The sequence below is a fragment of the Convolutriloba macropyga genome, chromosome 5, assembly GCF_964194025.1.
Source record: "Convolutriloba macropyga chromosome 5, txConMacr16.3, whole genome shotgun sequence".
Classification (NCBI taxonomy): Eukaryota; Metazoa; Xenacoelomorpha; order Acoela; family Convolutidae; genus Convolutriloba; species Convolutriloba macropyga.
In genome coordinates this window covers 6,719,538-6,743,367 of record NC_134472.1, presented here as the reverse complement: position 1 = coordinate 6,743,367, position 23,830 = coordinate 6,719,538, and the positions used below count along the sequence as shown (strand labels likewise).

Sequence of the window (23,830 nt, the reverse complement as noted above, 5' to 3'; positions counted from 1 at the left end):
AATGAATAAGTGAAGCTACTATTTTAATAGTAGATAAGCCATTAAAATATCAGGTATTAAAAACCGTTAAAATAGTAGCTTCAGTTATTCAATTGGAATTATTTAAAGGATCTGTTTCCTCTTCCCTTTATATTTTTCATGTTTACACCTTTTTAATGTTGTAGTTGTGAATGACAGATCAGTCGATACTCTAAAAGAGTTTGAGTTTATTTAACCCTTCCTCGGAATAGTAAATGTCAAAAGGTGAAGTCACTGGCACGTAAATCATCTTACAATTCTAGGAAGCATAGCTGGTGTTCGTGCTAAATGTAGTTGTGTTGTTTCAGTACTATGTGAAAGCACAGGAACTGGCTGCCAAGAACTTCCGACCAGAAATATTCTCAGATCTCCTCTCGCCTGGAACGGTTAGTATCTCGGTTCTTTATTCCTGTTACATCAAATTTCTGACAGTGCAGTTTTTTAGCCAAATACCACAAGCTTTGAGTTACATTTGGCAATAGAACCGGAAATGTCTGCTTGTTTTAACGATGGCCACTTCAGGTAGTTTATGATGATCAGCGTGAAGTTTCTTAAAATCTCTCAAATCCAGACAGTGGGCCTAACTACAGTAGGCCTAACTACATCTGAGAAATTTTTTTAATGGACTATCTGAAAAAGGTTATCTGCAGAAAAGTTATAACAATTATTTTTCAGTTGACTCCATTGCCGAAGTCTTTCTCCGCAATGACGTCACCCGCGAGCAGCAAGTGTGCTTCTCCAGATGGGAGTGAAGACGAGGATGAGGAGGATGAAGGTGAACTCACATTTCACACTGCCAACTCAACGGAGTCTAAGAAAGAAGGTCAACAGAACAACCATCACAGCAAGAAACAACACTCCACTAGCCCTAAACAATCATCACCTATCAAAACCGTCAAGAAACCTGGAGGAAGTACGTTTCCAAGCATGTGCTTTTGCTGTTAAATCTGAGTTCTTTTGAAAAAAGGAACTTGTGCTCACGTACATCGAATACTTACAGAATGGTACCAAAAAGCTACGTATACCTGAAGATTTTTGAAAAGCATCCGAAGCATGTAATAGCATTTTGAGTTCAAATCAGTTTCCTAGTGAACGCGACATTACGCCGTTAGCTTTCTTAACGTCTAGTAGATGATTTCCAGAGTTTTGAACAAATTTCTAACTCTATCCCTGTCAACTTTGTTCCAATTATCCGTAACTTATTTGTACTATTGCCCGGAAAACTGTCGTGTTTATTGAACGACTTCACCTTTTAACGCTATTTGCACTCCTGGCATTATTTCTCTTTCTCTCTCGCAAGATATTTTTAGTTCTTTTGCGTTTTAAGATTTTGATCGTATGTTACTTAGCTCACTCGAAAAAAGAACCTCAAAATGCACTCACATGACGAATTTCAGTTTAACAGTTGATTTCAAAGAAACTCGTTCGTTTTAGTATTTAGGAACACCTTGCAGTATTTTTTGTGAAATTTTCTATGAAATAATGAGTTGTCCGCTTCCACTGATATTAACGGTTTTTGAATTTACTGATATCAAATATAGGGGCAAATTTTTTGTCGTGTCATAGATCAAACATGAAACATAATAATAGCTTTTTTCTCTCAACATTTCCTTGATTTTGCGTTTTCCCCGCCAAATTGTTTACAGGTCAGTTTTTTTCAAAAATTCTAAAATGCATCTATCTGGGGACCATATTTTTCTCAGTCGTAATATGTTTTGAAAAACTTTTTACGAGCCAAAAAAAACGGAGTTAGCGTATTCGTGTAGTAGAGAACACAGATCTATTCTGTTTCGCCCCCCGGTGTTTTTTACGCCCCCAGTTACAAATTATATGTTGCTATATAGCACGTTACTATGTAAAAAAATAGCACTTGCGTCTGAGGGTTTGAAACAGAATAGATCCGAGAACACAGAAAGTAAACGCTATTTTTGCATGGTTTGTCACCTAAATGTTTGTTAGGTCCATATATTAGAGAAGAAGAGCCATCTCATCACAGCAGTGAGTGATTTGATCTAATCGGTGCCCTAAAAATTGCATTTTGTATCAAAATGATTATTTGCAACAATCCTAAAGCCATGACACTTTTCCTGACATAAACAAGTGGAATTGAAACAAAATGGGACGGTAATATAAGCTATCCAACGGTTCTCGCATCTTCGAAATTTCCTGCGAAAGACAAATTTTCCGCAAATATCTCAAATTTTAACGATGGGGGCTTATTTATTGCTCTCAAACGAAGTTTGTAACAATTATATTAGTCCCGTCGGCCATTTCTTATGCGATTTCTCGCTTGACCAATTTTTCTTCTCACCCATTTGGCCCATGCAGCCTGAGACCCCGCTGCCGTATTGACTCCCCTCTCCCCTTCGCTGGCATAGACCCCCTACCACCGTTGCCCCCCCCCCGCTGCGCTCACCTCACGCCCCTTCAATTAAGCTAAAGCTGGCCTCACTAAACTGTAGCTAGCTACTGACGAAGCCAACCGCTCGCCATTTGTTTGAGAGCAATTCGCCCGACGTTAGTCGGTGACGGTATTTATAATCGTTTAAAATAACACTTGGAGCCAAAAAATGATTTTTTGATTGCGCTATTTTCATAACATAGCAAAAACTATGAATATTGTCAGTTTATTCCTGAAAAACTTGTAAACTGATAATTATTTATTTGTCAATTGCACTTTCTTAAAATTTGTCTAGATGAAAGTATAAATTATTGAAGAAATAACTTGTTAAGGCGTACCCCTATCCGCTTCATCAATAAGCGAGAGCCTGAAACAGTTGACTGTGGGTGGCCCAGTTGTGTCTGATGAACAAGACAGTCCAAGCACAACCACCTCTAGCACTTCTGCTGTCGCAACACCCTCGTCTCCTCAAATGTTGCCTTCGACTTCTAAATCTAACTGACGCTAACAACTAATCACAACAACCAAACCACCCACACTCGCCACTTAACAATACAATACAATACAATACAACTCAATCTCAACCTACCTACCTGTAACAACCTTTAACAGCCTCAGGGTCAAACAAAGTATATGGCAAATCAGAAGACAAAAAACTGCATTTCGATGGTTTTAGGTTTGTTAAATCACACATTAATTAGTGTTTAATGAACTTTTTTGTGATGCTGTTTCCTATTTCCTTACGTGCTATATTAACGCAACGATTGATCATGTAATGTCATATTTGTCAAATGAGGACAATACCCCCCCCCCCCCCCCCGCACCCAACGGGGAGTCATAACCGAGCAGAATGGAAAAGGAAACAGATTGTAAATCCTATATAGCGTTTGTTTGCTTTGATGACCTAAATGCAAAGAAATCTCAAGAAGTATTTCTGTGAATTCTTTAATCCATGAATTAGTCAAGTTTGAACTTTGACGTCCCTGTAATTGACTGAGTAGTTACTTCGGTTGCCCTAAAGGAGGAGAGCAATATGACAAATATTTGATAGTCGAAAGATCAGCGCATTGGTGTCATTTGTGGAACGAATCAGCCGATTGAAGTGACCAATAAACTAATGGTGCTGTTTACTCTGTAGTTCAGATACACTGTGTTTAAACGAAGTGAATCGTGTGATAGCGAAGGTTGAACCTTGAATGTTTAACTCGATGGACGGTAGAGTAAGACTAAAGTATCGTTTGATGTGCTGTAGTAATGATCAATAGTGTCTGCTTTCTAATGACCTTGACTTCTCTCAAATTGTGTAATTTGCACCTACTGGACACCATATGGTGAATGGGTGTGATGGGGTGTTTGTTCACTCAGGTTGGGCTGTGTTTTGTACTGTGATACTGTTTTGAGTTCTATATTTGATGTTCTGTAACCTCAGTCCTAAGTTACAGATTCTAGCAGTTATGCTTTTAAATAATGTGCAATGGGGGGTTAGGTTACAACGTTTCAAGCTAGATACTTTGAACGTTAATATCCTGATATTGTAATGTTGTTTATGCAACGTTAAATATTGCTACCCAGTACTCTTGTATTGAGTTTTTTTATAACCTTCCAGTGTCTCGCACTCAGAACTCTTGCTCACGGTATTGTTCACTCAATTCAACAAATGAGATGAAGTTTACTGAAAAATAGCATTAACTCAGTCAGAAATGAGATTGATATGCTGACGTGAAACTAAATTTTATTTGCCTACTTTTGCTGAAAATAGACTAGTTTAATAATTTGAGATCTAGTCTAGCTAATGTAATTTGATTGATTTATCTACCCATCATTCTCATACTTTGATTGAAAACGTGATGAAGTGTGTGAAATGTGAAAACGCTGTGTGGCCTTTAAATTTCAGATAACTATTGTTCTAGTGACATAAATTCCAAGTTTTGCGCATATATAAAGTGAGGATGATTTGCCACCCCCCCCCCCCCTCGCCCCCCCCCCCCCCCCCAACCACCACCCTCACCGCCACCTCTGAAGAGATTTTTAGTCAGTAGTCAGATGTCATTAGCCTGAGCGACACAACAAACAAATGAGTGTTTTTGGTTTTAAAAACTTATACCGGTTTTAATAAGCCTATGGGGGTGGGGGGGGGGGGGGGGGGTATGAGTAGCCATCACAAATATTACTGTACCCCGAATAGACCTATTTGCAGTTATGGTGATAAGGCGATCCATTTAACACCAAGTTCTGAGAATTATGTCCAAAAATATCAATTACAGATTTTACAACACAGCGTGGGTTAGAGGGAAACCGTTCTAAAAGTACCGCCCTGTCCCAGTGAGAATCTTAATCTACCGAGGCTGTCAAACCTTGGCTGCGTGTTTTCGTAATCTTCCTGTGCTGTAACTCATCTATTGTCTGTGCTACTATGTCCACCTTCACCGCTGCCGTGCAGATATGTCTTCTTGCCTTTTGTATTTGGATTAGAGAGAAAACTATCAGTAATACAATTATAATAATAATGACAGGGCTTTCCCATTATAGACCCCACCCCCAAACCTCTCGAAATTATAGCCCACCATTATTGCATATTAACCATGATTGGGGGGGGGGGGTATATGTTATATGACCACTAAGCCGGGGGGGGGGGGGTGGGCTGTAAAGGGAAAGACCCATGATGACAATATTAACCAAAGTATCGTTATAATCTAGAATTTGAAATTATAATGAAATTATTCAAATGGTAGAACATCTATGCTAGTCCTATCTATTGTAGTTGTTATTGTTGCTGCTTCAAGTAGACAGAACAGATATGCATCATTCATCTCTTTTCGCTCTTCTATTTTTGCAAAGTTCTATCAATTATACTCTTTGGTAATATTTCTCCTTTCTTTCCAAACAAGTTACTCAGTATCAGATGAACTGAATAGAAGCTCAGCAAGCCAAGGTTAGAAGGCATATTTATTTAAGAGCTAAACGGAAAGCTTCGATCTCCCGAGTAGATTTTACCCGTAATTTTGGTCTTGTTTTCTGGTAGTTGTTTTGACTATCAGTGTAATTGATTTGACTCCTGTACGAGTGACTTTTAACCTTTGACTGCATTTCTTGGTGATTTGTTGCTCTCGATCGAAGTTTGAAGCAATTATAGTATCACGTGTCTTAGAACTTAAAACGAGTATTGGTGTTCTACAGGTTCTTAAGCTCGGATATATATATTTAACAACCGCGTCATCTCAGTCGGCTATTATTGCAATCCTATTTTTTGGTTTTTTTAATACGTCAGAGCATTCTGATTTTCTTGACCTCATTTTGCCGCTTTATCTTCTTGCAGTTTGAGTTTTTTTTATCTTCGATATCAGTTTGAGTTCTCGGGGCTGGTTTAAATTTTCGCTCTTTACATCGAAGCAACCTAAAATGAAATGAAAAACAATTATTTCACCGTATCCCCCATTCTCAGCTACCCCTTTGCACACGAACTGATGTTGAAATCTGACCTATCGTTTTATAATGATCTCTGAAAGTATTATACCTTTTTAACTGCTCCCCACATTGAGCCAAAAACCATAGGACTCCCACCAGCATGTTATTCGCTCAATCAACTTCAACATGCAAAAAATATGTTCGAAAAAATTTGTTTTTATAACTTCATAGGATTATTCCCATGAAGTGGTTCTACAGATGTTCTAGTATTATTGAACAAATTCTGCATCGCTTCTTTGACAGAACTGTTCATTGTACCATAGTAACCATTGAAACTATCTAAAAGTAACTCAATTTTTCTATCAGAATCAGACAATATTCTCATTTTAAGTTTGCGGAAAACCGACGCTCGTTGGGTTTTAAGACATATGATAAGTATATGACAACTAATATGAACAAATTTTACAAAAATTTAACAGTAACAAAAAACAATCTACAAATTAATTTTTAAAAACAATCTAAAAAGTAGGTTTTTTTTAATTGCACCTGTATATCTTACGCTTTTGGGTGATTAATTCACTAGAAGTTTGAACCTGTTTTTGTAAAGGCGTGTGTCTTATGACTCGATCATTAGTTATGGTATTCTACAGATTTTTTGAAGGTAGAGCAGAGTTGTGCATTGTTGTCTGACTTTTTGTTTTCTATCACTGACGTCGCTTACTGAACATTGACTTTGTTTGCGATATTTGGTTTTATTTTTCGTTTTATTTTCTAACGTGTAGCAATTAGGAAGTTTTAGTGACACTCATGTTGAAATTATCATTTTAAACGGTCAAATTATGACTGCTTACAATTTGGCTCGCCAAATACTTGCTCAATGGCCTTCACCGGCAACCTACACTTATCCCTACACCTACATTCACCGTAACCCCCTTTGCACACGACTGCCATTTAAATCTGACCAATCGTTTTATAATGATCTATGAAAGTAATATTAATAGCCGCGTCCTCAATTCCAGACGGCTATTATTGCGCTCCTATTTTTTTTATCGTCTAACAGATTTTTGTTTCGTCTTACCCAGACTTTTATGACTTTGATGACTTTTCATGACTTTGAGCTTTCAAAACGGGATAAACAGGTAAAGCTCAGCGGGCGTCAAATTTCATTAGAGGCCCTTAGCCTCGTTTAGTAGTCCTTCAACTATGTGAAGAAGTTACTGGGAACCTAAATCACTTATGAAAAATCACTTGTGAAATCACTTTATGAACTTTGAGTTTTATGATAATTTACTAGTTAAAGGTCAATAGTGTTCATCTAAGTATTGCCAAACGTATTTTCCCTAATTCTTGAGTATTAGTCTTGAGTTTATGATTTATAATATTATTTTTGAAAAAGCTCCCTTAGGACTTTTTCCTTATAGAGCGTATGTGCCTCATAAGAATGACAGACCGGATCCAACACAAAAGTTCTAATGGTCTTTTAAAGGACTGGTGGTCAAACTTTCTATCGTTTTTAGTTGCTTCAAATTCATGGAAGGCCTGAAGCATCTCTGGCGGCTATTTTCAGGCAATCTACCGGCTATGTTACCTCTTTAAGTGCTCCCCTCATTGAACCAAAAAACACGTACTCCCATCAGCATGTTATTCGTTCAATCAACTACAACATGCAAAAAGATATGTTCGAAAAAATTTGATTAAATAACTTCATAGGATTATTCCCACGAAGGGGTTCTACAGATGTTTTAGTATTATTGAACAAATTCTGCATCGCTTCTTTGCCAGAACTATCCATTGTACCATAGTAAGCATGAAAACTTTCTAAAAGTTTCTCAATTTCTCTTTCAGTAATTATTGGAATCACACAATGTTCTCATTTTAAGTTTGCGGGAAAACCAAAGTTCGTTGGGTTTTAAGACATATGAAAAAAGAACAACGAATATGAATAAATTTTACGGAACAGTAACAAAAACCAATGTGCAATTTAATTTTTAACAGCAATCTAAAAACTAATTTTTTAAATTTCACGTGTATATCTTACGCTTATGGGTGATTAATTCAATAGAAGTTTGAACCTGTTTTTGTAAAGGCGTGTGTCTTATGACTCGATCATAGTGTTGATAATGCACGACTCTTAGTCTTTTCCGGTCTTCTACCCAAATGTTTTTAATTAAAAAATAGTTGCTTGTGGTTGAATATTTGAACACCTTCTTTTGCTTGAGCGAATGAAAGTGATTTTCCGTCTTGCTGGAAAAGCTGGATTAAATGATAACCCCCAAGTTCATTAAGGTTTTCAGCAAATTTAGAGTTTTAGCAGGCTCTAATTGTCCCGTTTACCGCCGCTGCTGAATAAGCATATTTTCAGGGCATTTATTTTGAATGCTGTCCGAAATTTGAATTGCTGTAGGTTCCCTGGTACCCGATCGATCCAATGTAAAGGACTGGGAACTATCTGGGAATTTTTTGGTTGTTTAAAATGTCTTTGTTTGCCATCTTTATTTACACAAGAAATTTTTCCTTCAATCACTAATCAATTAATTAGTTTTCGTGACATACGTAGATAAACGTTAGCACACAAAACGATGAAGCAAGAACGTGGAAAGTTTCTTTTCAAAATTAATTGAAATATGTTTCTAGGAATGAGTCTTTTTCATCTAAGAAGCAAGCAGACATGTAGATCAGTATTTTATTAGCACTGATCTTGCTGGTATTTTGAAGGCATGACTATGCTTGAATACTCTTGAAAATAAAATGAGGAAAAAAAGCTTTTGCTTGAATTTTGCACCCTGACCAGCTTTTCGCGTGCTGGAACGTTAGAGACGAATGAATTCTATAGAATATCTTTGTCTCAACTTACACGTGATTGACTCTTCGTTCACTTTAATGCAGACAATTGTCTAAATTTCAATGTAGAGAGTATTCCTGTAATTATTTCATAAAATGTGTCGCTGTCGATCTTAAACAATTTGAGTTGGGCGTAATTAGCGTTCGTTCATTTTTGCAAGATTTCGTGACTCTGCTGAAGTCAGTGAGAAAACCTGGTTTTAATTGAGAGTCGCGTTACGGTTCGAGATAAGCCAGGATTGCAAAGTCATTTTTGCAAGAGTAACGTTAGAAACCTGCAATGTCGAAACCTGGCACTGCAAATAAAAAACATGGCATTGTATAACCTGGCACTGCAGAGATCTGGCATTTTGAAACTTGTACGAGGGTGTTTCAAGTTGTTAATCAAACAAGGAGGCTCGGTAATGTGCGTTCGCACATTAAGTTCCGACCCCGCTCAACTACATTTTACACTTATTTGTCTACCAAAGGAGGAAGAGATAAAAAAAAATTAACTTATCTACATATCGTTCAACAAACTACTAAAAGAATAAAACAATCTACCTTAGAGGGCCTATGAGACCTGTGGCTACCATTATATGTCTGCCGGAAAAGAGGGCTATAAAAATCAAATAGTTGCAAATATTAATTACGACCAAAACTCCTTATCCATTTTTTGAGAACCATTATAAACCAAATCAAAATGGCATCAGATAAAATTTATACTAAGAAGATTAACTGGCATTTTCTGGAACAAAATATGGTACTTTTCCTAAATGCGACTTGGCAACAAGTTGACTAGAAATGGGCAAAAGGAGGCAAATTTTATTAAAACATTGCTTTTTTAAAAAAAAGAATTCAATTCGAACTGATTAGAAACATTACGCAACAAATGAAATCATTGAGAGATTCTTCTATACTTCAATAAAAAGCGACTGAGGCCTTTCATTATCCAGGGTATATCATACGACTACAAAAAGAACGACAAATACAGGCAAAAACGAAAAATTTGCACGAAAATTTATGCACGAAAACGATGTCCCCCCAATCATCTAAAAATTAAGCTAATCACTAAAAACAAAAAAACCTTCGTTTGCATTTTTTGGAGGTGACAATATTTGTAAGTCAAATGACGCCCATTATTGTGATACTGTTAAAAGAAAACAAAAACCTACAAAAAAGGGGCAAATTTGCAAAAATCACAAAAATTGGTTTTATGAAAACTGGTTGTTCCAAGAAGAAAGACCATTTGAAGAATATAGAACCATTATGAAGCGCAAATTTTATTTCAAAAGCTGAATGATGTGAATTATATATAAAGATGCTTAGCTACAATTTAACAGGAATAAAATTGACAGATCTCAAAAATCTATCTCTTTTTTTGTTAAAAACAAATATTTTCAAAATTCATAGCCAAGAAAACCTTTTTTTAAAAAAGAAGACAGTTTGTATTGCAACTGCTCGGAAAACTAATTGCAACTGTTATTAATGAGACTAAATCATAAGACTATAAAATAACTTTAATTACAAGCTGAACTAATAATTTTCACAAACAACTTTACGAAATCACAATTTTGAAGCCATTAAATTTATAAGATATAAACCGCGAGAAAATAACATCTTGATTAGCGTCTCCTTTGATAGTCACAACGTCTTTTTATAAAACGACCGTTACAAAATGACAACAAAAAGAACCACAAAAAGCTGAAAAGTATCTAAACTTCACAAAATTCTTCTGAAACAAATTGTCTAAGCTTTGAAGACATCATTTAAAACGTTTAAATAACAGAAAAATTGTTGTCTGATTCAACAAAACATAAAGAAGCTCTATATAATGAGGCTAATTTACGAAATTGATACAACATTGTAAAATACAAAAAAAAACGCAAACCAGAACAAAAAGGGATAAGTTGAAGAATACTATTACTCTTTTTTTTAGAAGTCTAATTCGAAAGTCAAAACAACCATTAGCTATTTACCGATATCAGCTATCAAGTTCATTTGTTTATCTATAGTTGGCCACTGAGACCTTTATTTAGACAATATTTGGCATATGACAACAAAAATTAACAACAAATAAAGGGCAAAATAAAAAAAACTCTACCAATTTCTGCAAGAGAACGGTGTCGCACCGCTTCAAACCATATGTTATGAAAACGAAAAATTTGTTCAGTTTCAAATGTTGTAACGCTTTCTTGAGTTAGATTGTTAAGTTATGTGACAATTTGCAAAAGAAACAAAAATAACACCAAAAATGGGCAATTACGCACAAAAATCAGAAAATTGTGAATGAAAACTCGTAGTAGCAAAAGAAAGAAAACCTTCTGTTAAAACAATCGGCCGCAAAATTAGTTTGTATTCTATAGTGAGAAAAGGTTGTCCGGTACTTACTGATAATAAGCAAAATGTTGACTATAATAATATAAAATTTGACAAGTTCAAAGAATCACAGAAATTTCTTTAAAACAATTACGTTCAATACCATAAGAGACATTAGGTAACAACCGAATGAATACAAAAGGCTCACTTGCACCTCGTGAGGAAGGAATTTAGATCTTTTGAGTGGTTAAACTTACAATTCAGACTGCCAAAAGAATAACACTTGAAGGCAAACGACAAGAATTGAGTTAAATTTTAATAAAAATCTTGCTCAAAGCCATAAAAACCCTTTGGTTCTCTGAAAACAGACTGTATCTACATTCGGCCTCAAATTTTCCTAAATTGGAGCTGTAATTATCAGAGCCGTGGAAAAAATTTTGTCAGTAATTAACATTAAAAAACAAAAGCAAAATGTTTTGAAAAAAAAAGAAGCATCGAAAATAAAAACCAAAAAGTTTCTGGTTCTAAGAATCCATGATATTATCGAACCTGTCCCTGATTTTATCGCGCGCCCAGCAAATCGACCAAGTGTTCCAAGTGTTTGCGAATTAGACCAATTGTTGAGTGGAATTCTTCAAATATTAAAAAAACAACGATGCATTTTGTATAATTATCGAGTTAAATCTGTAAAAAACGGCAAAGTTTGAAATCCAGAAGACTTTCATACGGCACGTAATTGCAACTGGCGCTCTTTTTGAGATTAGGGAGTCTGTGTTAAGGTTTCTAGGCCACTAAGTCTGGCAAACGTTAACAAAGTGGACCAAAAAAGCATATTCTGTGCCTTTTTTGATGAAAAAAGTTTGAATTTTGAGAATATTATCAATTTTTTTAGTAAAAAAACTTTAATCAACCAATTCAATAACGCTCCTTTATCTCCAACCGTAACAACAACACGCTGCCGTTAAAAATTTTAACTTATTATGAATTATATTAGCGAAATGGTGCCAAATTTTAGCAAAAATTACTGAAAATGTGAACAAAAGCAGCCGAATGTTCACAAAACTTTAAACCACGATAACTCCCTGTAAAAAACGAAAATCAAACAAATCTTTTTAATTACGTATTCTATGCTGGACGGGCTTTTTAATGATACCACTCACAATTCTCTACGATTAATATATCGATCGGCCAAAACTGACTGAACAAAAAAAAACCCAGTTGAGTATATAGTTCCTCCCTCCCCACTAAAGTGGGGATCGGAACAATGACAAAGTTGTCCGCTAGCTAGTATTCGGCTAGCCGAAAAAGTGGAGGGAGGAAAAACTTATTCTTCATAGGAAGCGTTTGCACGACAGATATAATTTTTTAAAACACTTTCATGGATCTAGTGGTAAGATGGTTAAGTCCAATATGTGAAAAGGAAATCACAGATCCTATTATTTTCCTGTTTACAAACGGACTTGAGTTTCGTATATAGGAAACGCAAATGAAATTTCTTGAAATTATTATTTGCAGTGATTTTGAGTGAGATGCATTATAAGTTCTGTAAAATTGTTTTTTTTTTAATAGCCGCCCTCATCTATTCAGCCGGCTATTATAACGGTCCTATTTTTTTTAGTCGAACTTTTTTTCGCTTTACCCATTTTTCCACTTTTTCGACATTTTGCGTGAAATCTTTTTGACTTCTCTAGGCTAGTTTCACTCTTCTGTCATTCTGCTCAAAGTCCTTTTAAACAGCAGCTGCTCCACAAAGCAACTCAAAATGAAGAGAGTCAGTACAAGAAAAATCAGAGTCAGAAATGGAAACCCATAAAGCCCATTTTTAGATGCCCGGTACTTGAACTTTCTTCTCATAAGTTTTAGTTACTATCTATAATGCTTATTGGTTTTGATACTAGACCCTGTAGCCTCTCACTGAGAGACAGGAGTATGTTCAATTACGAAATGACATCAAAATAAATCGCACTTAAAAATGTTTTTACACAAAAATCAATTTTTGTTGATATTTTTTTTCAATCGCAATAGAGTTATGGGAATCAACGGCGGCTATTTTCCGGCAATATGCCGGGTATGTTTAAAAACGCTATCAATAATAGCAGCAAGAAGGCCTGCCTTGCAGAATGTTCCGACCTTTGCTTTTGAAAGCATACAATTCGCTATAATACTATATCTGAATTTAATTTACGAAAACGTTTGCCTTGGTAATAGTTTTTGTTTGTCAGGATTCTGGAAGAAGTTGCGATCATTTGTAGGTGGATTTTCAAAGAAAAAGATGAACATTAGCGTAATAAAAAACTACAAAAGACCTGATAAAAGTACTCAATTTTTAGAGCTTCAATAGGGCTCAAAATGTTAGAAGAATGTTTGAAAAGCGCCCAAAATTCCAAAAGTGCACACTAAATGCTATTAAAATATGCGAAGAACTAGCTATGGGGACAAGTGTTACGGAAAATAAAAGCGACTTCTGATTATAAATGGCGTAAAGCGTTTTTAAGAAATGACATACGGTATCCAATCCTTCAACAGAAATAAATATTTCTTTTGAAAAACATACATGTTTACAATGAGAAAAGTTTTTGATAAGGCAACAAACGTGAGAAGAATTTGGAGCATAACTCGAAATTTAACCTGGCAAATTTTTAAAAATCTCGAGAAACATTAGCTCGAGAAATTTGAGACTGAAGATGATGTACATTAACAGATGACAGTTTTGATCATTCAACTTTTGAGCTCCAAAGTGAAAACAACAAAAAATACAACAGCTGAGACCTTGGCATATTTTTTCCGCAAAAATGTGATTGGGTTCTCCAAAACAAATGGTGCAAGATTTTGCAAAAAAATCAGGAAATTTGAATGGTTGACGTTCAAATTACTCCATTGGTTATCATTAGTAAAGAGAAAAAACACTGACGAAAGGTGAGTAAAATGGAGAACAAGAGAACAACAGACTTCAGAGACGATATAAAAATTTTTCAAAATAGTTTTAGCTTAGTTATTGAAAGCATCCTCTTTTAAATGAGACCCAAATTAGATGAGACAAGGCAATTCATTAAAAAAAACCTATTCCTAGGGCCAAAAAATTTACAAAAACAAATGGCGTCAGTGTGAAAATAAACAATCAAAATGTCTTCTGTAACCAACTCACGGCACAATTACAACCAGAAATCCTTCAATTATTGTTTCAATAGCACTCATGAGAGAGGTGAGATAGCACTCTGTCAAAAGAGAGGTGAGAGCAGTATCGAAAATACAGCAGGTGAACAAAAATTTGCTCGATAATTTTGTTCTCTCTTACTTCCAAGGTTATATATAGTATTTGAAGCCCTGATGATAATCGTTTTTGATACTTAATTGTACTACTCCATTGTTTCAATTCACCTTTCAATTTTGATGTTTAAAATGTTACTATAATTTGATAGCAAATGTGTTAGTGTGGGTTGCCAACTGCCCCCTCCTCCCCCCCCAAAAAAAATCAAAAAGTAGCTGAACACAGAAAAGGGCGCTGGTACCCAGGTTGAGGTCGCGCTCGAAATCGCCTCTGATCAGACCGTCTCAGAAAAGTGGGACCTCTGATCAGACCGTCCCAGACCGAAATGATATCTGATCAGACGAGTGTGCGCTTGAAGATCGTTGTGCGCTCGAAGTGCGCTCGAATCCGCCTCTGATCAGACTGGAGTGCGCTCGAAATAGCCTCTGATCAGACTGACGTGCGCTCTACATTGCCTATGATCAGAGTAAAGTGCGCTCGAAATCACCTCTGATCAGACAAAAGTGCGCTCGAAATCACCTCTGATCAGAGAAAAGTGCGCTCGAAATCACCTCTAATCAGACAAAAGTGCGCTCGAAGTTGCCTCTGTTTAGACTAAAGTGCGCTCAAAATAGTCCGATCAGAGAATGATTTTGAACATCAACAAATCTCTCAATATCGTTATAATATAATCATTTCATGAAAATCCATGTTATCAATCTCATATTCAACTAACAAAAAAACCAATCCTAAAAGTATTGCCATTGAATTTAAAACCAAAAAAATTGTTCAAAACATTATTGAGTATGCTATTTATTTATGCTTTTAACTGAATAATTGAATTTAGACAGCTTTGCATAGAAACGTCTTGATCTACTTTGATTCAAAATCTTTTCTTGAGGGGACCGGCAGTTGCTATCAGCTGGACCCCTTGGTTCTGATCAAACCCATCAGATTTGCATCGACTTGGTCTCTAGTCAGACTAGTGTGGGCTCGAATCGGCCTCTGATCATACTAGTGTGCGCTTGAACCTGCCTCTGATCAGACCGTCCCAGACCAAAGTGGCCTCTGATCAGACCGTCCCAGACCAAAGTGGCTTCTGATCAGTCAAGTTCCAGACCATTGTCCAGACAAAAGTGCGCTCGAAGCCTTTTCCAGACCATGTAATTCGAGCGCACCAAGAACATGTGTGCGCTCGAAAATGGTCTGATCAGAGCTCAATTCGGTCTGGCCACCTCGACCTGGGTATGAAATCCCGCCTTTTTAAAAATAATGAACGATCAAAAAAACTTAATTAATTTTTAACCATACTTAACTTTAATAATACTATAGGATAAATTGAACGGTTTTGTTCATAAAGTCATTCTGCATGAACCTTCATTTTCGTTCAACCTATCATTTTACATACTAGTGACACCTATAGTATACTTTTTTTCAATTTTATTACCAGTTATGGAAGTTGAATGTTGGCAATTGAACTCAGCTATCAATCTAATCTCCGGCTTTCTATCAGTATCACCAATCAATTCCACTAGAGGAATTATTACCGTGATCTAATTATCACTAGATACTTGAAAGAATTCTATTTTCAGCAAAATCTGCTTCACTCAGCTCAAATTGTTAAGCTACTCTTATATTGAACAGCACCTCGTTTTAAAAGACCTAATCCGGTTCTCGAGTCAAGCGAACTCTTGAACTGAACCTGTTTTTGAAGTTGATGACAGAAGCGTCCAATTTCTTTCTATTGGTTAGTCAATTCCCTTTTTTTCAAACAAAACCAATTTGCTCTTTGCATTCGACCTGCGAATACCTTTTACGGAGAATATAAACGTGTTCTTTCTGTCTGTGCTTTTCTATTTACAGCCATTTACTTTGGGAAGTACTATTTTATCATCTATTTTCCTCTCTTTCTGGTTTGGTTAATTTGTTTAAATTTATCGTGTCTTTCAATGATAGAATAACGGTTGTCATCATCAATGCTCTTTCGCTAGTTCTGCTTCTTTAAATTACAATGCTGCCGTCAGCTATCACAAGTCAGTTAAAAAGAAGTACGAAACATTTTACAAAACAGCATTGAAACGGTCATTTATTTCCTTTTAAAAAATTTGGGTGTATGAATGTCATGACAGAAAATTCTCTCTCAAATGGCGCGAATAACATTTGAGTAAAATTAACTGCTTTGCTACTCTAATTTGGAAACTTTGGAAAATTTGAATATTCAGTCCCGGTCGAGGTTCATGGGTGAATTTTGTAAGAAATGCGGTGAATGCAGCAAATTTTTGTAAGAAATGCGGCGATTGCGGTGAATGCTATGAAAAAATATTTCACCGCATTTTTTACAAAAATTCTCCGCGAAATTCACCGCATTTCTTACAAAAATTCACCGCATTTGTTTTCTAACGGTTACTTAAATTCACAGGAAATATCATAGAAGTAAGTGACAGTTGGCGCAGTGGAATAAGAAGTTGAAGACATGCAGGAGGTAAGAGGTTCGAACACGTTTATGGAACTGTCTTTTTTGTAAGAATACCTAGAACGCGGTGAAAATAAATAATTCACCGCGTTCACTACAAAAAGATTTAAAAAAATACGCGTTGAAAATAAATTTTTCTTACCGCATTTCTTACGAAAATTCACCAAACCTCGACCCGGGGTCGAATTTGGCTTGATAAGCAACACTATAGCTGAACAACACAGGCCTCCCTTAATAGGTTGATTAACCTCAATATAACTAAAAAATTAATATTTTTATTTTCTCTCACTACCTCCCGTTTTTTTGGGCATAATCCACCTGAGGTTTTCAGATAGCTTAGACGGAAGTTTACTTCTGGTGCTGCTTAGTCTATATGCATGTATATATGTCCTTATTTCAGTACTATTAACTCATAAATTAAGATATATTAACTCATATATTAAGTCATAAATCAACTCTAAATTGAGAGCTTTTCATTTCAATTCCATTGTTTAGTCAAAACAATATTTTATGGAGTTCTGAGTGATAAATTTGAATTAGCGATAGACGCCCAATCCAAAAGTTAGTAAATTTTTTATTTCATATTGAGTGAATTGAAGTCAGTCCTTCGTGAATACAACAACTCTGGAAAGTTGACCAACTTTTTCTAATGATGCTTTCTAATGTTTTAAATTGTGACTTTTAGCTGATTGTGGTTTCGGAAATTTTTCGCATCAAATTTATTTTATGTGAGACCATATTTTCACGAAACGTGTGCCTTTCAAATCCTCATTAATCCCGACTTAATTCCCGTCTGCTTTTCCGCCTTCAGACATAAAATAAGCCCAAAATACCCCTCACATCCTGAGTGAAAGTAAGAAATCTTTCATCCTCGTAGCATGCACCTCATTAATAGATATCCATCAAAAGGTAGAGTCATCAAAGCGAGGATAAGACAAAAAATGGTTAGTTACAAAATCGAGAATAGTTCAAAAGTTATTGATTTTTAGATCAAACCTTACATGTCTGTGTTTCGAATTCTGTGACCACGGTTAAAATAAATCGGTACTGCATTCCAACCAATTTTTCTGAACTTGGAAAATTAGTGTACTACTCCAATACAGCAAATGTTTTTCAGCCCTGGATCTTGGGTATTTATTACAGCCCTTCGCTTGTTGTTCCAACAATTTAAAATGGGCGAATCTATAAGCGAGGCTTATTTTTTCTCTAGTAAAATTTACAAAATTGTTCACGCAAGAAAAAAGAAAAGGATAGTAGTATTGTATCCCGTAGATTCTAGTTTTCTCTGCTAAAGCAAATCACATTGTCTCCATTTTAATTCTAACTCCAATAACATATAATGTAAATGAGATTTTCTATCACTAGCGTTTATAGAGTTTAATTGTCTTAAAACAGTAAAATTTTAACTGCGTGCCAAAAAACTATCAACACTCTCTCATCTCTAAAAACAAAAAATTTATCAGCCCAATTTGTGAGAAAAAATTGAAACATTTAACGAAAGTGTGATACTTTATGGGAATACAGTATAAAACGTGCTGCAAGTATTTCTTACTCATATGAGTAAACTTCAACTTTAAGGTCAACTTAACTTAGACCCATTTGGTAAAAATACCTTGTGTACCACATCCGCTCTCACAGAAAAATGATGAGTGCAAGGGATTAACTTTAAAAGAACCAAAAGATGAACATTATTTACTTTGTTTATAAAAAATAGTACTTTCAATCGTTCATGTGTAATACTAGATTACGGAAAAATAATAATAACCAAAATTGCTGGTTATCATAGATAAAACGATATGTGTACTGGTTATCAAAGCTATTGATAGTAAACATCATACGTTAGCACAATACATTACTATTATAAATCCATTATACTTATATAGCATCGATCAAAAGAGGTAAGAGGAGTTGTGCTGCCAATCTACTCTATTTTAAATGTACCAGCAAATACTTGACGAATGGTACACAAAAACAGAATTTTAACTACCAGAACTGAAGTTTAAATGAACGAATTACAATAATTTCGGAAGTAATTCAACTTTCGACTGGATATCAAATTTGATTTTCAATGTCCACAAACGACATGCTGATCTGTCTTTCATAATCGTCGTAGTCACAGCTTGGGGATCGACTACGATGTCGACGAACTTGTGGGTCGGGTGGTGACACAACTGGTAATTAAAATCTCGTTTCTTCAGCTGGTGGTCAGATGTTCTCCTCATGCTGGATGGTGGAAATTACAAGATTGTCTGCAGTTTTCTGTCAATTCAACTGAGGGCTCTCTGAAGACTCATACACCGTGCTAATGTAGAGCTGCTGGCTATACTAATAGTAAGAGGTTGTATTGCCGTTGCGTTTGCTGGTAGAAGTTGAGGGAACAGCATTCGCAGTTGTATCGCTTTCACGGTTGGTTCCAGTTGGTTTATTACCCTGATCACGAGTTAGTTTACTTTGAATTGGCGAGATGACAGACTCCGTGGCACTTTAGGGCCCGGTGCCAATACTTCAAGCAAACCTTTGGGATATTTTTCTGAGCGTTTTTTTTGTAGAATTCTGTTCAAGTTTAGTATAACGAGATTTCCACGTTCGTGCGATCAGGTCAAAGAGTTTGAGATACAGGATTAATCAAGGCATAGAGTTGCTCTGCTCGCTACTATCTTTTGCATGCATCCAGTTGGGCGTTTGTCATTGCCACTTCTAATTGGATATCGACGCATTAAGTGTCGATTCTTTCTCGGTCATCAATGTAGACCTCCATGGGAACGGTGTCATTAATTAGTCAACCAATTAGTGATTCAAAATTTTATCGTACGAGAGGTTCGAACTTTTTGGTTGAGTGCCAATAATACTGAGAGTTGTAGTTAGTGTTCTGCCAAAATATGCTTGGTTGGTGATACGTTTGGTGTATTCCAAAACTTTAGATTGTTTTGGTGACTGTACTTTTTACGACTTGAAGAGAAATTTTGTTGGAGCGCCTTGTTTTTGTGCAGTAAAATTTTTGTGTGTTTGAAAGAGGTTGTAAGAGTCCAATTCTGCATTTTAAAACTAACGGATGAGGTCAAACGTATGAGCTAAATGTAGGGTAGAGACGGGAGATTGTTTTTTTTTCTGTTCATGATTGCGTTCTTGATAGAGAGCAAAAAGCGTAGAGGCGAAAAAAGTTTGTGAAGTGAGCAACATTTTTTATATCACATGCGGCCCTCTGGAAGCAGTTTTAAAGCCACCTTTATATGGTAAAGCGGTTGTTTCAAACCATTTTAACAAAATTTGTTTTTGAATAGCTTTTTGGACTACCTCAATCATAGAGTTTCAGATGCAATCTTGAGCTAATTTTGTGATTTCGTCGTTTTGGACGCCTTTTGGCGGTTTTGGTATTCCTTTTCATGTTTTTAGTTTCTACGGTAGTTTTCTGGTCGAGTCGTAAAAATCGAGTTGATTCGGCTCAGTTGAAAAATGGCTGTAGTTTCCAGTCCGTCGAAGCTTTGATATCGCCTTGGAGGGATGTAAAAACTAATGACGGATCTACTTTAGAGAAAACCATTTTGCGGCGACAAGTAGTTTTTGCATTTTATTAACGGCACTCATAATGGGAAACTTCTACTCGAATTTCCAAATGGTGATTTTGCACCGACCGATTTTTCCTTGCGGTTTGTAAATTGAATAAAAATTGTAAAATGAAATCAAGCAATAAAAGTGAGTAAATTATGGTACCGGTATTTGCTTACTATTGATTAGTTGAAAATGACCTTTTGAAAAGTTGATTAAAGAAATTGTACTTCAACTCTTATTGATCGAATTCCAGAAACGCTCTGTTAAGTCTTTAAAACCTGATTTTTCATGAGTACTTGGTTCGATAAACATTATTGGTTTAAGGACATGCAGTTCAACTTTGCTTGCACTCACTCGATCAAGATTAACAATCAAGTAGGATAATTATTCATCTGGTTTCTTATGAATTCTTTCATCTATTTCGATATACATTTTTGACAATTTCTTGCGTTCAAAAACGTTCATACCGACAATACCGTAGAAAAAAGTCAGGGCTTTTATCGTTTTACTAAAACATAACATACCGACGCTTTTCTTACATTTAGAAATGAACACTTCTCGACTGTGGTCTCTTTCAACTCTTTCTGTCTCTCGACGTGTCTCTCCTCCTCAATGGAAGAACTCCGTCTGTTTTGGTATATGTTCCCATCATTTAAAAAAATATAAAAACAACTATCGCATAAATACCAGATAACAGTCATAGTTTGAATAGGGATTGCAATGTTTTTTATTTATTTCATGTTTACTAATCCTTCGTTGACTCTGTTTGCTTGCTGTTGATTTCCTCCCATTTGTCTATCATTACCTGAGCTAGTAAAAATTGTTTTTGACACTGAAACGAAATACTGTTTTCCTTCGACTTCGATTCCCTCTTACGTTCAAACAAATTACGCTTTTCATACATTGCTTCAAATTAGCATTATAACTAAAATTCTATCTTCATTTTATCATTTTATAAAATAAAAAATCTTGGTCTAAAAAGTTTCAAATGTTTAAGACATAGCGAAATTAATTCATTTTTGTTGAAAATTAGGCCACACAATTTTCAAATCCGTTCTTCAGATTCAATGTTAGGTTGTCTCTGGGCCGTTGCAAGCAGCTAACAATTTTTGTTTGTAAAAGAATTAAAGCTCTCCATTTTCAGGCGAAAAAAAGCATAATCGATCTGGCTTTATCTCCTCCCCCATTCCGCTCCTTTGAATATCATTGGAATCACTCATTGAAATTGATCAGCAATTATTTGTGCTGAATGATGATTGTAATCTTTGGGAATGAAATCAAGTACAAACCTGCGGATGTTACCTTGGCCCAAAAATTAGCATAAATGGTCATATTATGATGAAATATTTCATTAACTGCTCTCGAACAAAGTTTGAAGGAACTATTGCAAACGTGTTAGTCTTTTTGCGACTCGAAGATGAGTATTGCTATTCTATAGGCTTTAAAAAACAAACTATTTAAAAAGCAAACTTTGCTAAGATGAAGCGTCTCTTTTTTCAAATCCGTTTTTGAGATGCAATGCTAGGTTGTTGCTGCGCCGTTGAAAGCAACGAAAATTTTTTGTTTGTATAAGAATTTAAACTCAGCTCTCCATTTTTAGGCGGAAAAAATCATAATCGATCTGGCTTTATCTCCTCCCCCTTTACGCTCTTTTGAATCTCCTTTCAATCCCTCATTAAAAATGATCAACAATTACTTGAGCTGAATGGTGTTGTAATCTTTCGATTAAAATTAATATAAAACTGCGGATGCTTCTTCAGAATATGATTAAATATTTTATTAATTGCACTCGAACGGAGTTTGAAGGATTTATTGTAATCGTGTTAGTCTTTTTGCGACTCGAAGAGGAGTATTGGTATTCTACAGGCTTTAAAAAGCAAAGTATTTAAAAAGCAAACTTCGCTAATAGAAGTTTTGATGAAGCGTCTCTTTTTGATCGATATTAATTTGGAGTGTATTTAAAAGAGGATGTAAAAGACAATTTTTTTCAGTTCTTCGTGTCTGGTTGAAATTAATTTTGTTTGAGTTTTCATGGACTTTTGATTTTATAATTATTAAAAACTTAAAACTGTTTTAGTTGAAGAAAACAGGCTAAATTCGAAGAATTTGTTTGCTTAACTTTTGAGTTTCTGAAGTTTTTTTGCCTAATTCGTTGTTTTGTGTGCCTTTCAGAAAACTTTTTCATTGTTTTTCACATTGTAATTAATGGAAAACTATATACGATTTCGTAGCACAATTTATTATATATTAATTTTATCAATTCTGCAGTTTTTGCAACCTTACTTCCTCTTCCTAATGTTTTTGGCGTTTTCCAGTGGATTTGGGTGCCCTGAGAGTGCTCATGGTGACGGTAGGAATATTGCCCTCAAGTGTATTGAGAACATATGTTAAGGTTTTGAAGTTCTTAAAGAATAATGTTTAAAAATTTAACAGTTTTTTGGATTATATTCTTTGTGTTTCCTCTGTCTACCCTGCTGTTCTCCTTTTAGCGATGTAACGCCTTTTCTGTACTTTCCAACATATACATTTTTTTCAGCAAAGAGTGATAACAATAAAAATCTGTTATCAAAAAATTTTTTTGCAATGGAAACTTATGAAATATTTCCATGAATATAATTTTTTCTCATTTTTCAGTTCTTTACTATTTTGTTCACTCAATTTTTTTTTCATTCAAAATTAAGCGTTAAATTGAAATAAAACTATTTTAGATTAATTCGCCGGCTAGTGGGGTAAGTTATGTTCGAATTCGAGTTGATTCCAGAGTTTTTTATTGGTTGTTTTTGTGAGATCTGTTCTCACTTTCATTCTGTTTTGTTATTCAGTGATAAGCCAAATTGGAGTGGATGTTTCAATAACGTTGGAGTACAGAAGGATCAATAGTTGAGTAGGGTCGATACGTAATTTTTTTTTCGAGTTAAGTTTAATTTGACATTGAGATTCAAGGCTAGGTTGTCTCACGGCCGTTGAAAGCCACAAAATTTTTTGTTTATGAAAGAATTTAAACTCAGCTCTTCATTTTTGGGGTGTAAAAAGCAAAATCGATCTGGCTTTATCTCCTCCCCCATTCCGCTCCTTTGAATATCATTGTAATCACTCTTTGAAATTGATCAGCAATTATTTGTGCTGAATGATGATTGTAATCATTGGGAATGAAATCAAGTACAAACCTGCGGATGTTACCTTGGCCCAAAATTTAGCATAAATGGTCATATTATGATGAAATGTTTCATTAACTGCTCTCGAACAAAGTTTGAAGGAACTATTGCAAACGTGTTAGTCTTTTTGCGACTCGAAGAGGAGTATTGGTATTCTAGAGGCTTTAAAAAACAAATTATTTAAAGAGCAAACTTCGCTAAGATGAAGCGTCTCTTTTTTCAAATCCATTTTGAGATGCAATGCTAGGTTGTCGCTGGGCCGTTGAAAGCAACAAAAATTTTTTGTTTGTAAAAGAATTTAAACTCAGCTCTCCATTTTTAGGCGGAAAAAATCATAATCGATCTGGCTTTATCTCCTCCCCCTTTACGCTCTTTTGAATCTCATATCAATCCCTCATTAAAAATGATCAAAAATTACTTGAGCTGAATGGTATTGTAATCTT

General features: G+C 35.4%; 1 protein-coding gene across 1 annotated transcript in view; it reads left to right on the top strand.

Moving 5' to 3' along the window:
* The window catches only part of LOC142339092 (glycogen [starch] synthase-like), a 60,334-nt gene extending 55,953 nt beyond the window's left edge, over positions 1-4,381 (top strand). The window contains exons 13-15 of the mRNA XM_075388809.1: positions 327-404; positions 694-931; positions 2,752-4,381. Of these exons, the coding sequence (XP_075244924.1) occupies positions 327-404; positions 694-931; positions 2,752-2,921 (486 nt within the window). The 3' untranslated portion in view covers positions 2,922-4,381. The remainder of the gene's footprint in view (positions 1-326; positions 405-693; positions 932-2,751) is intronic.
* Positions 4,382-23,830: the final 19,449 nt, after the last annotated feature.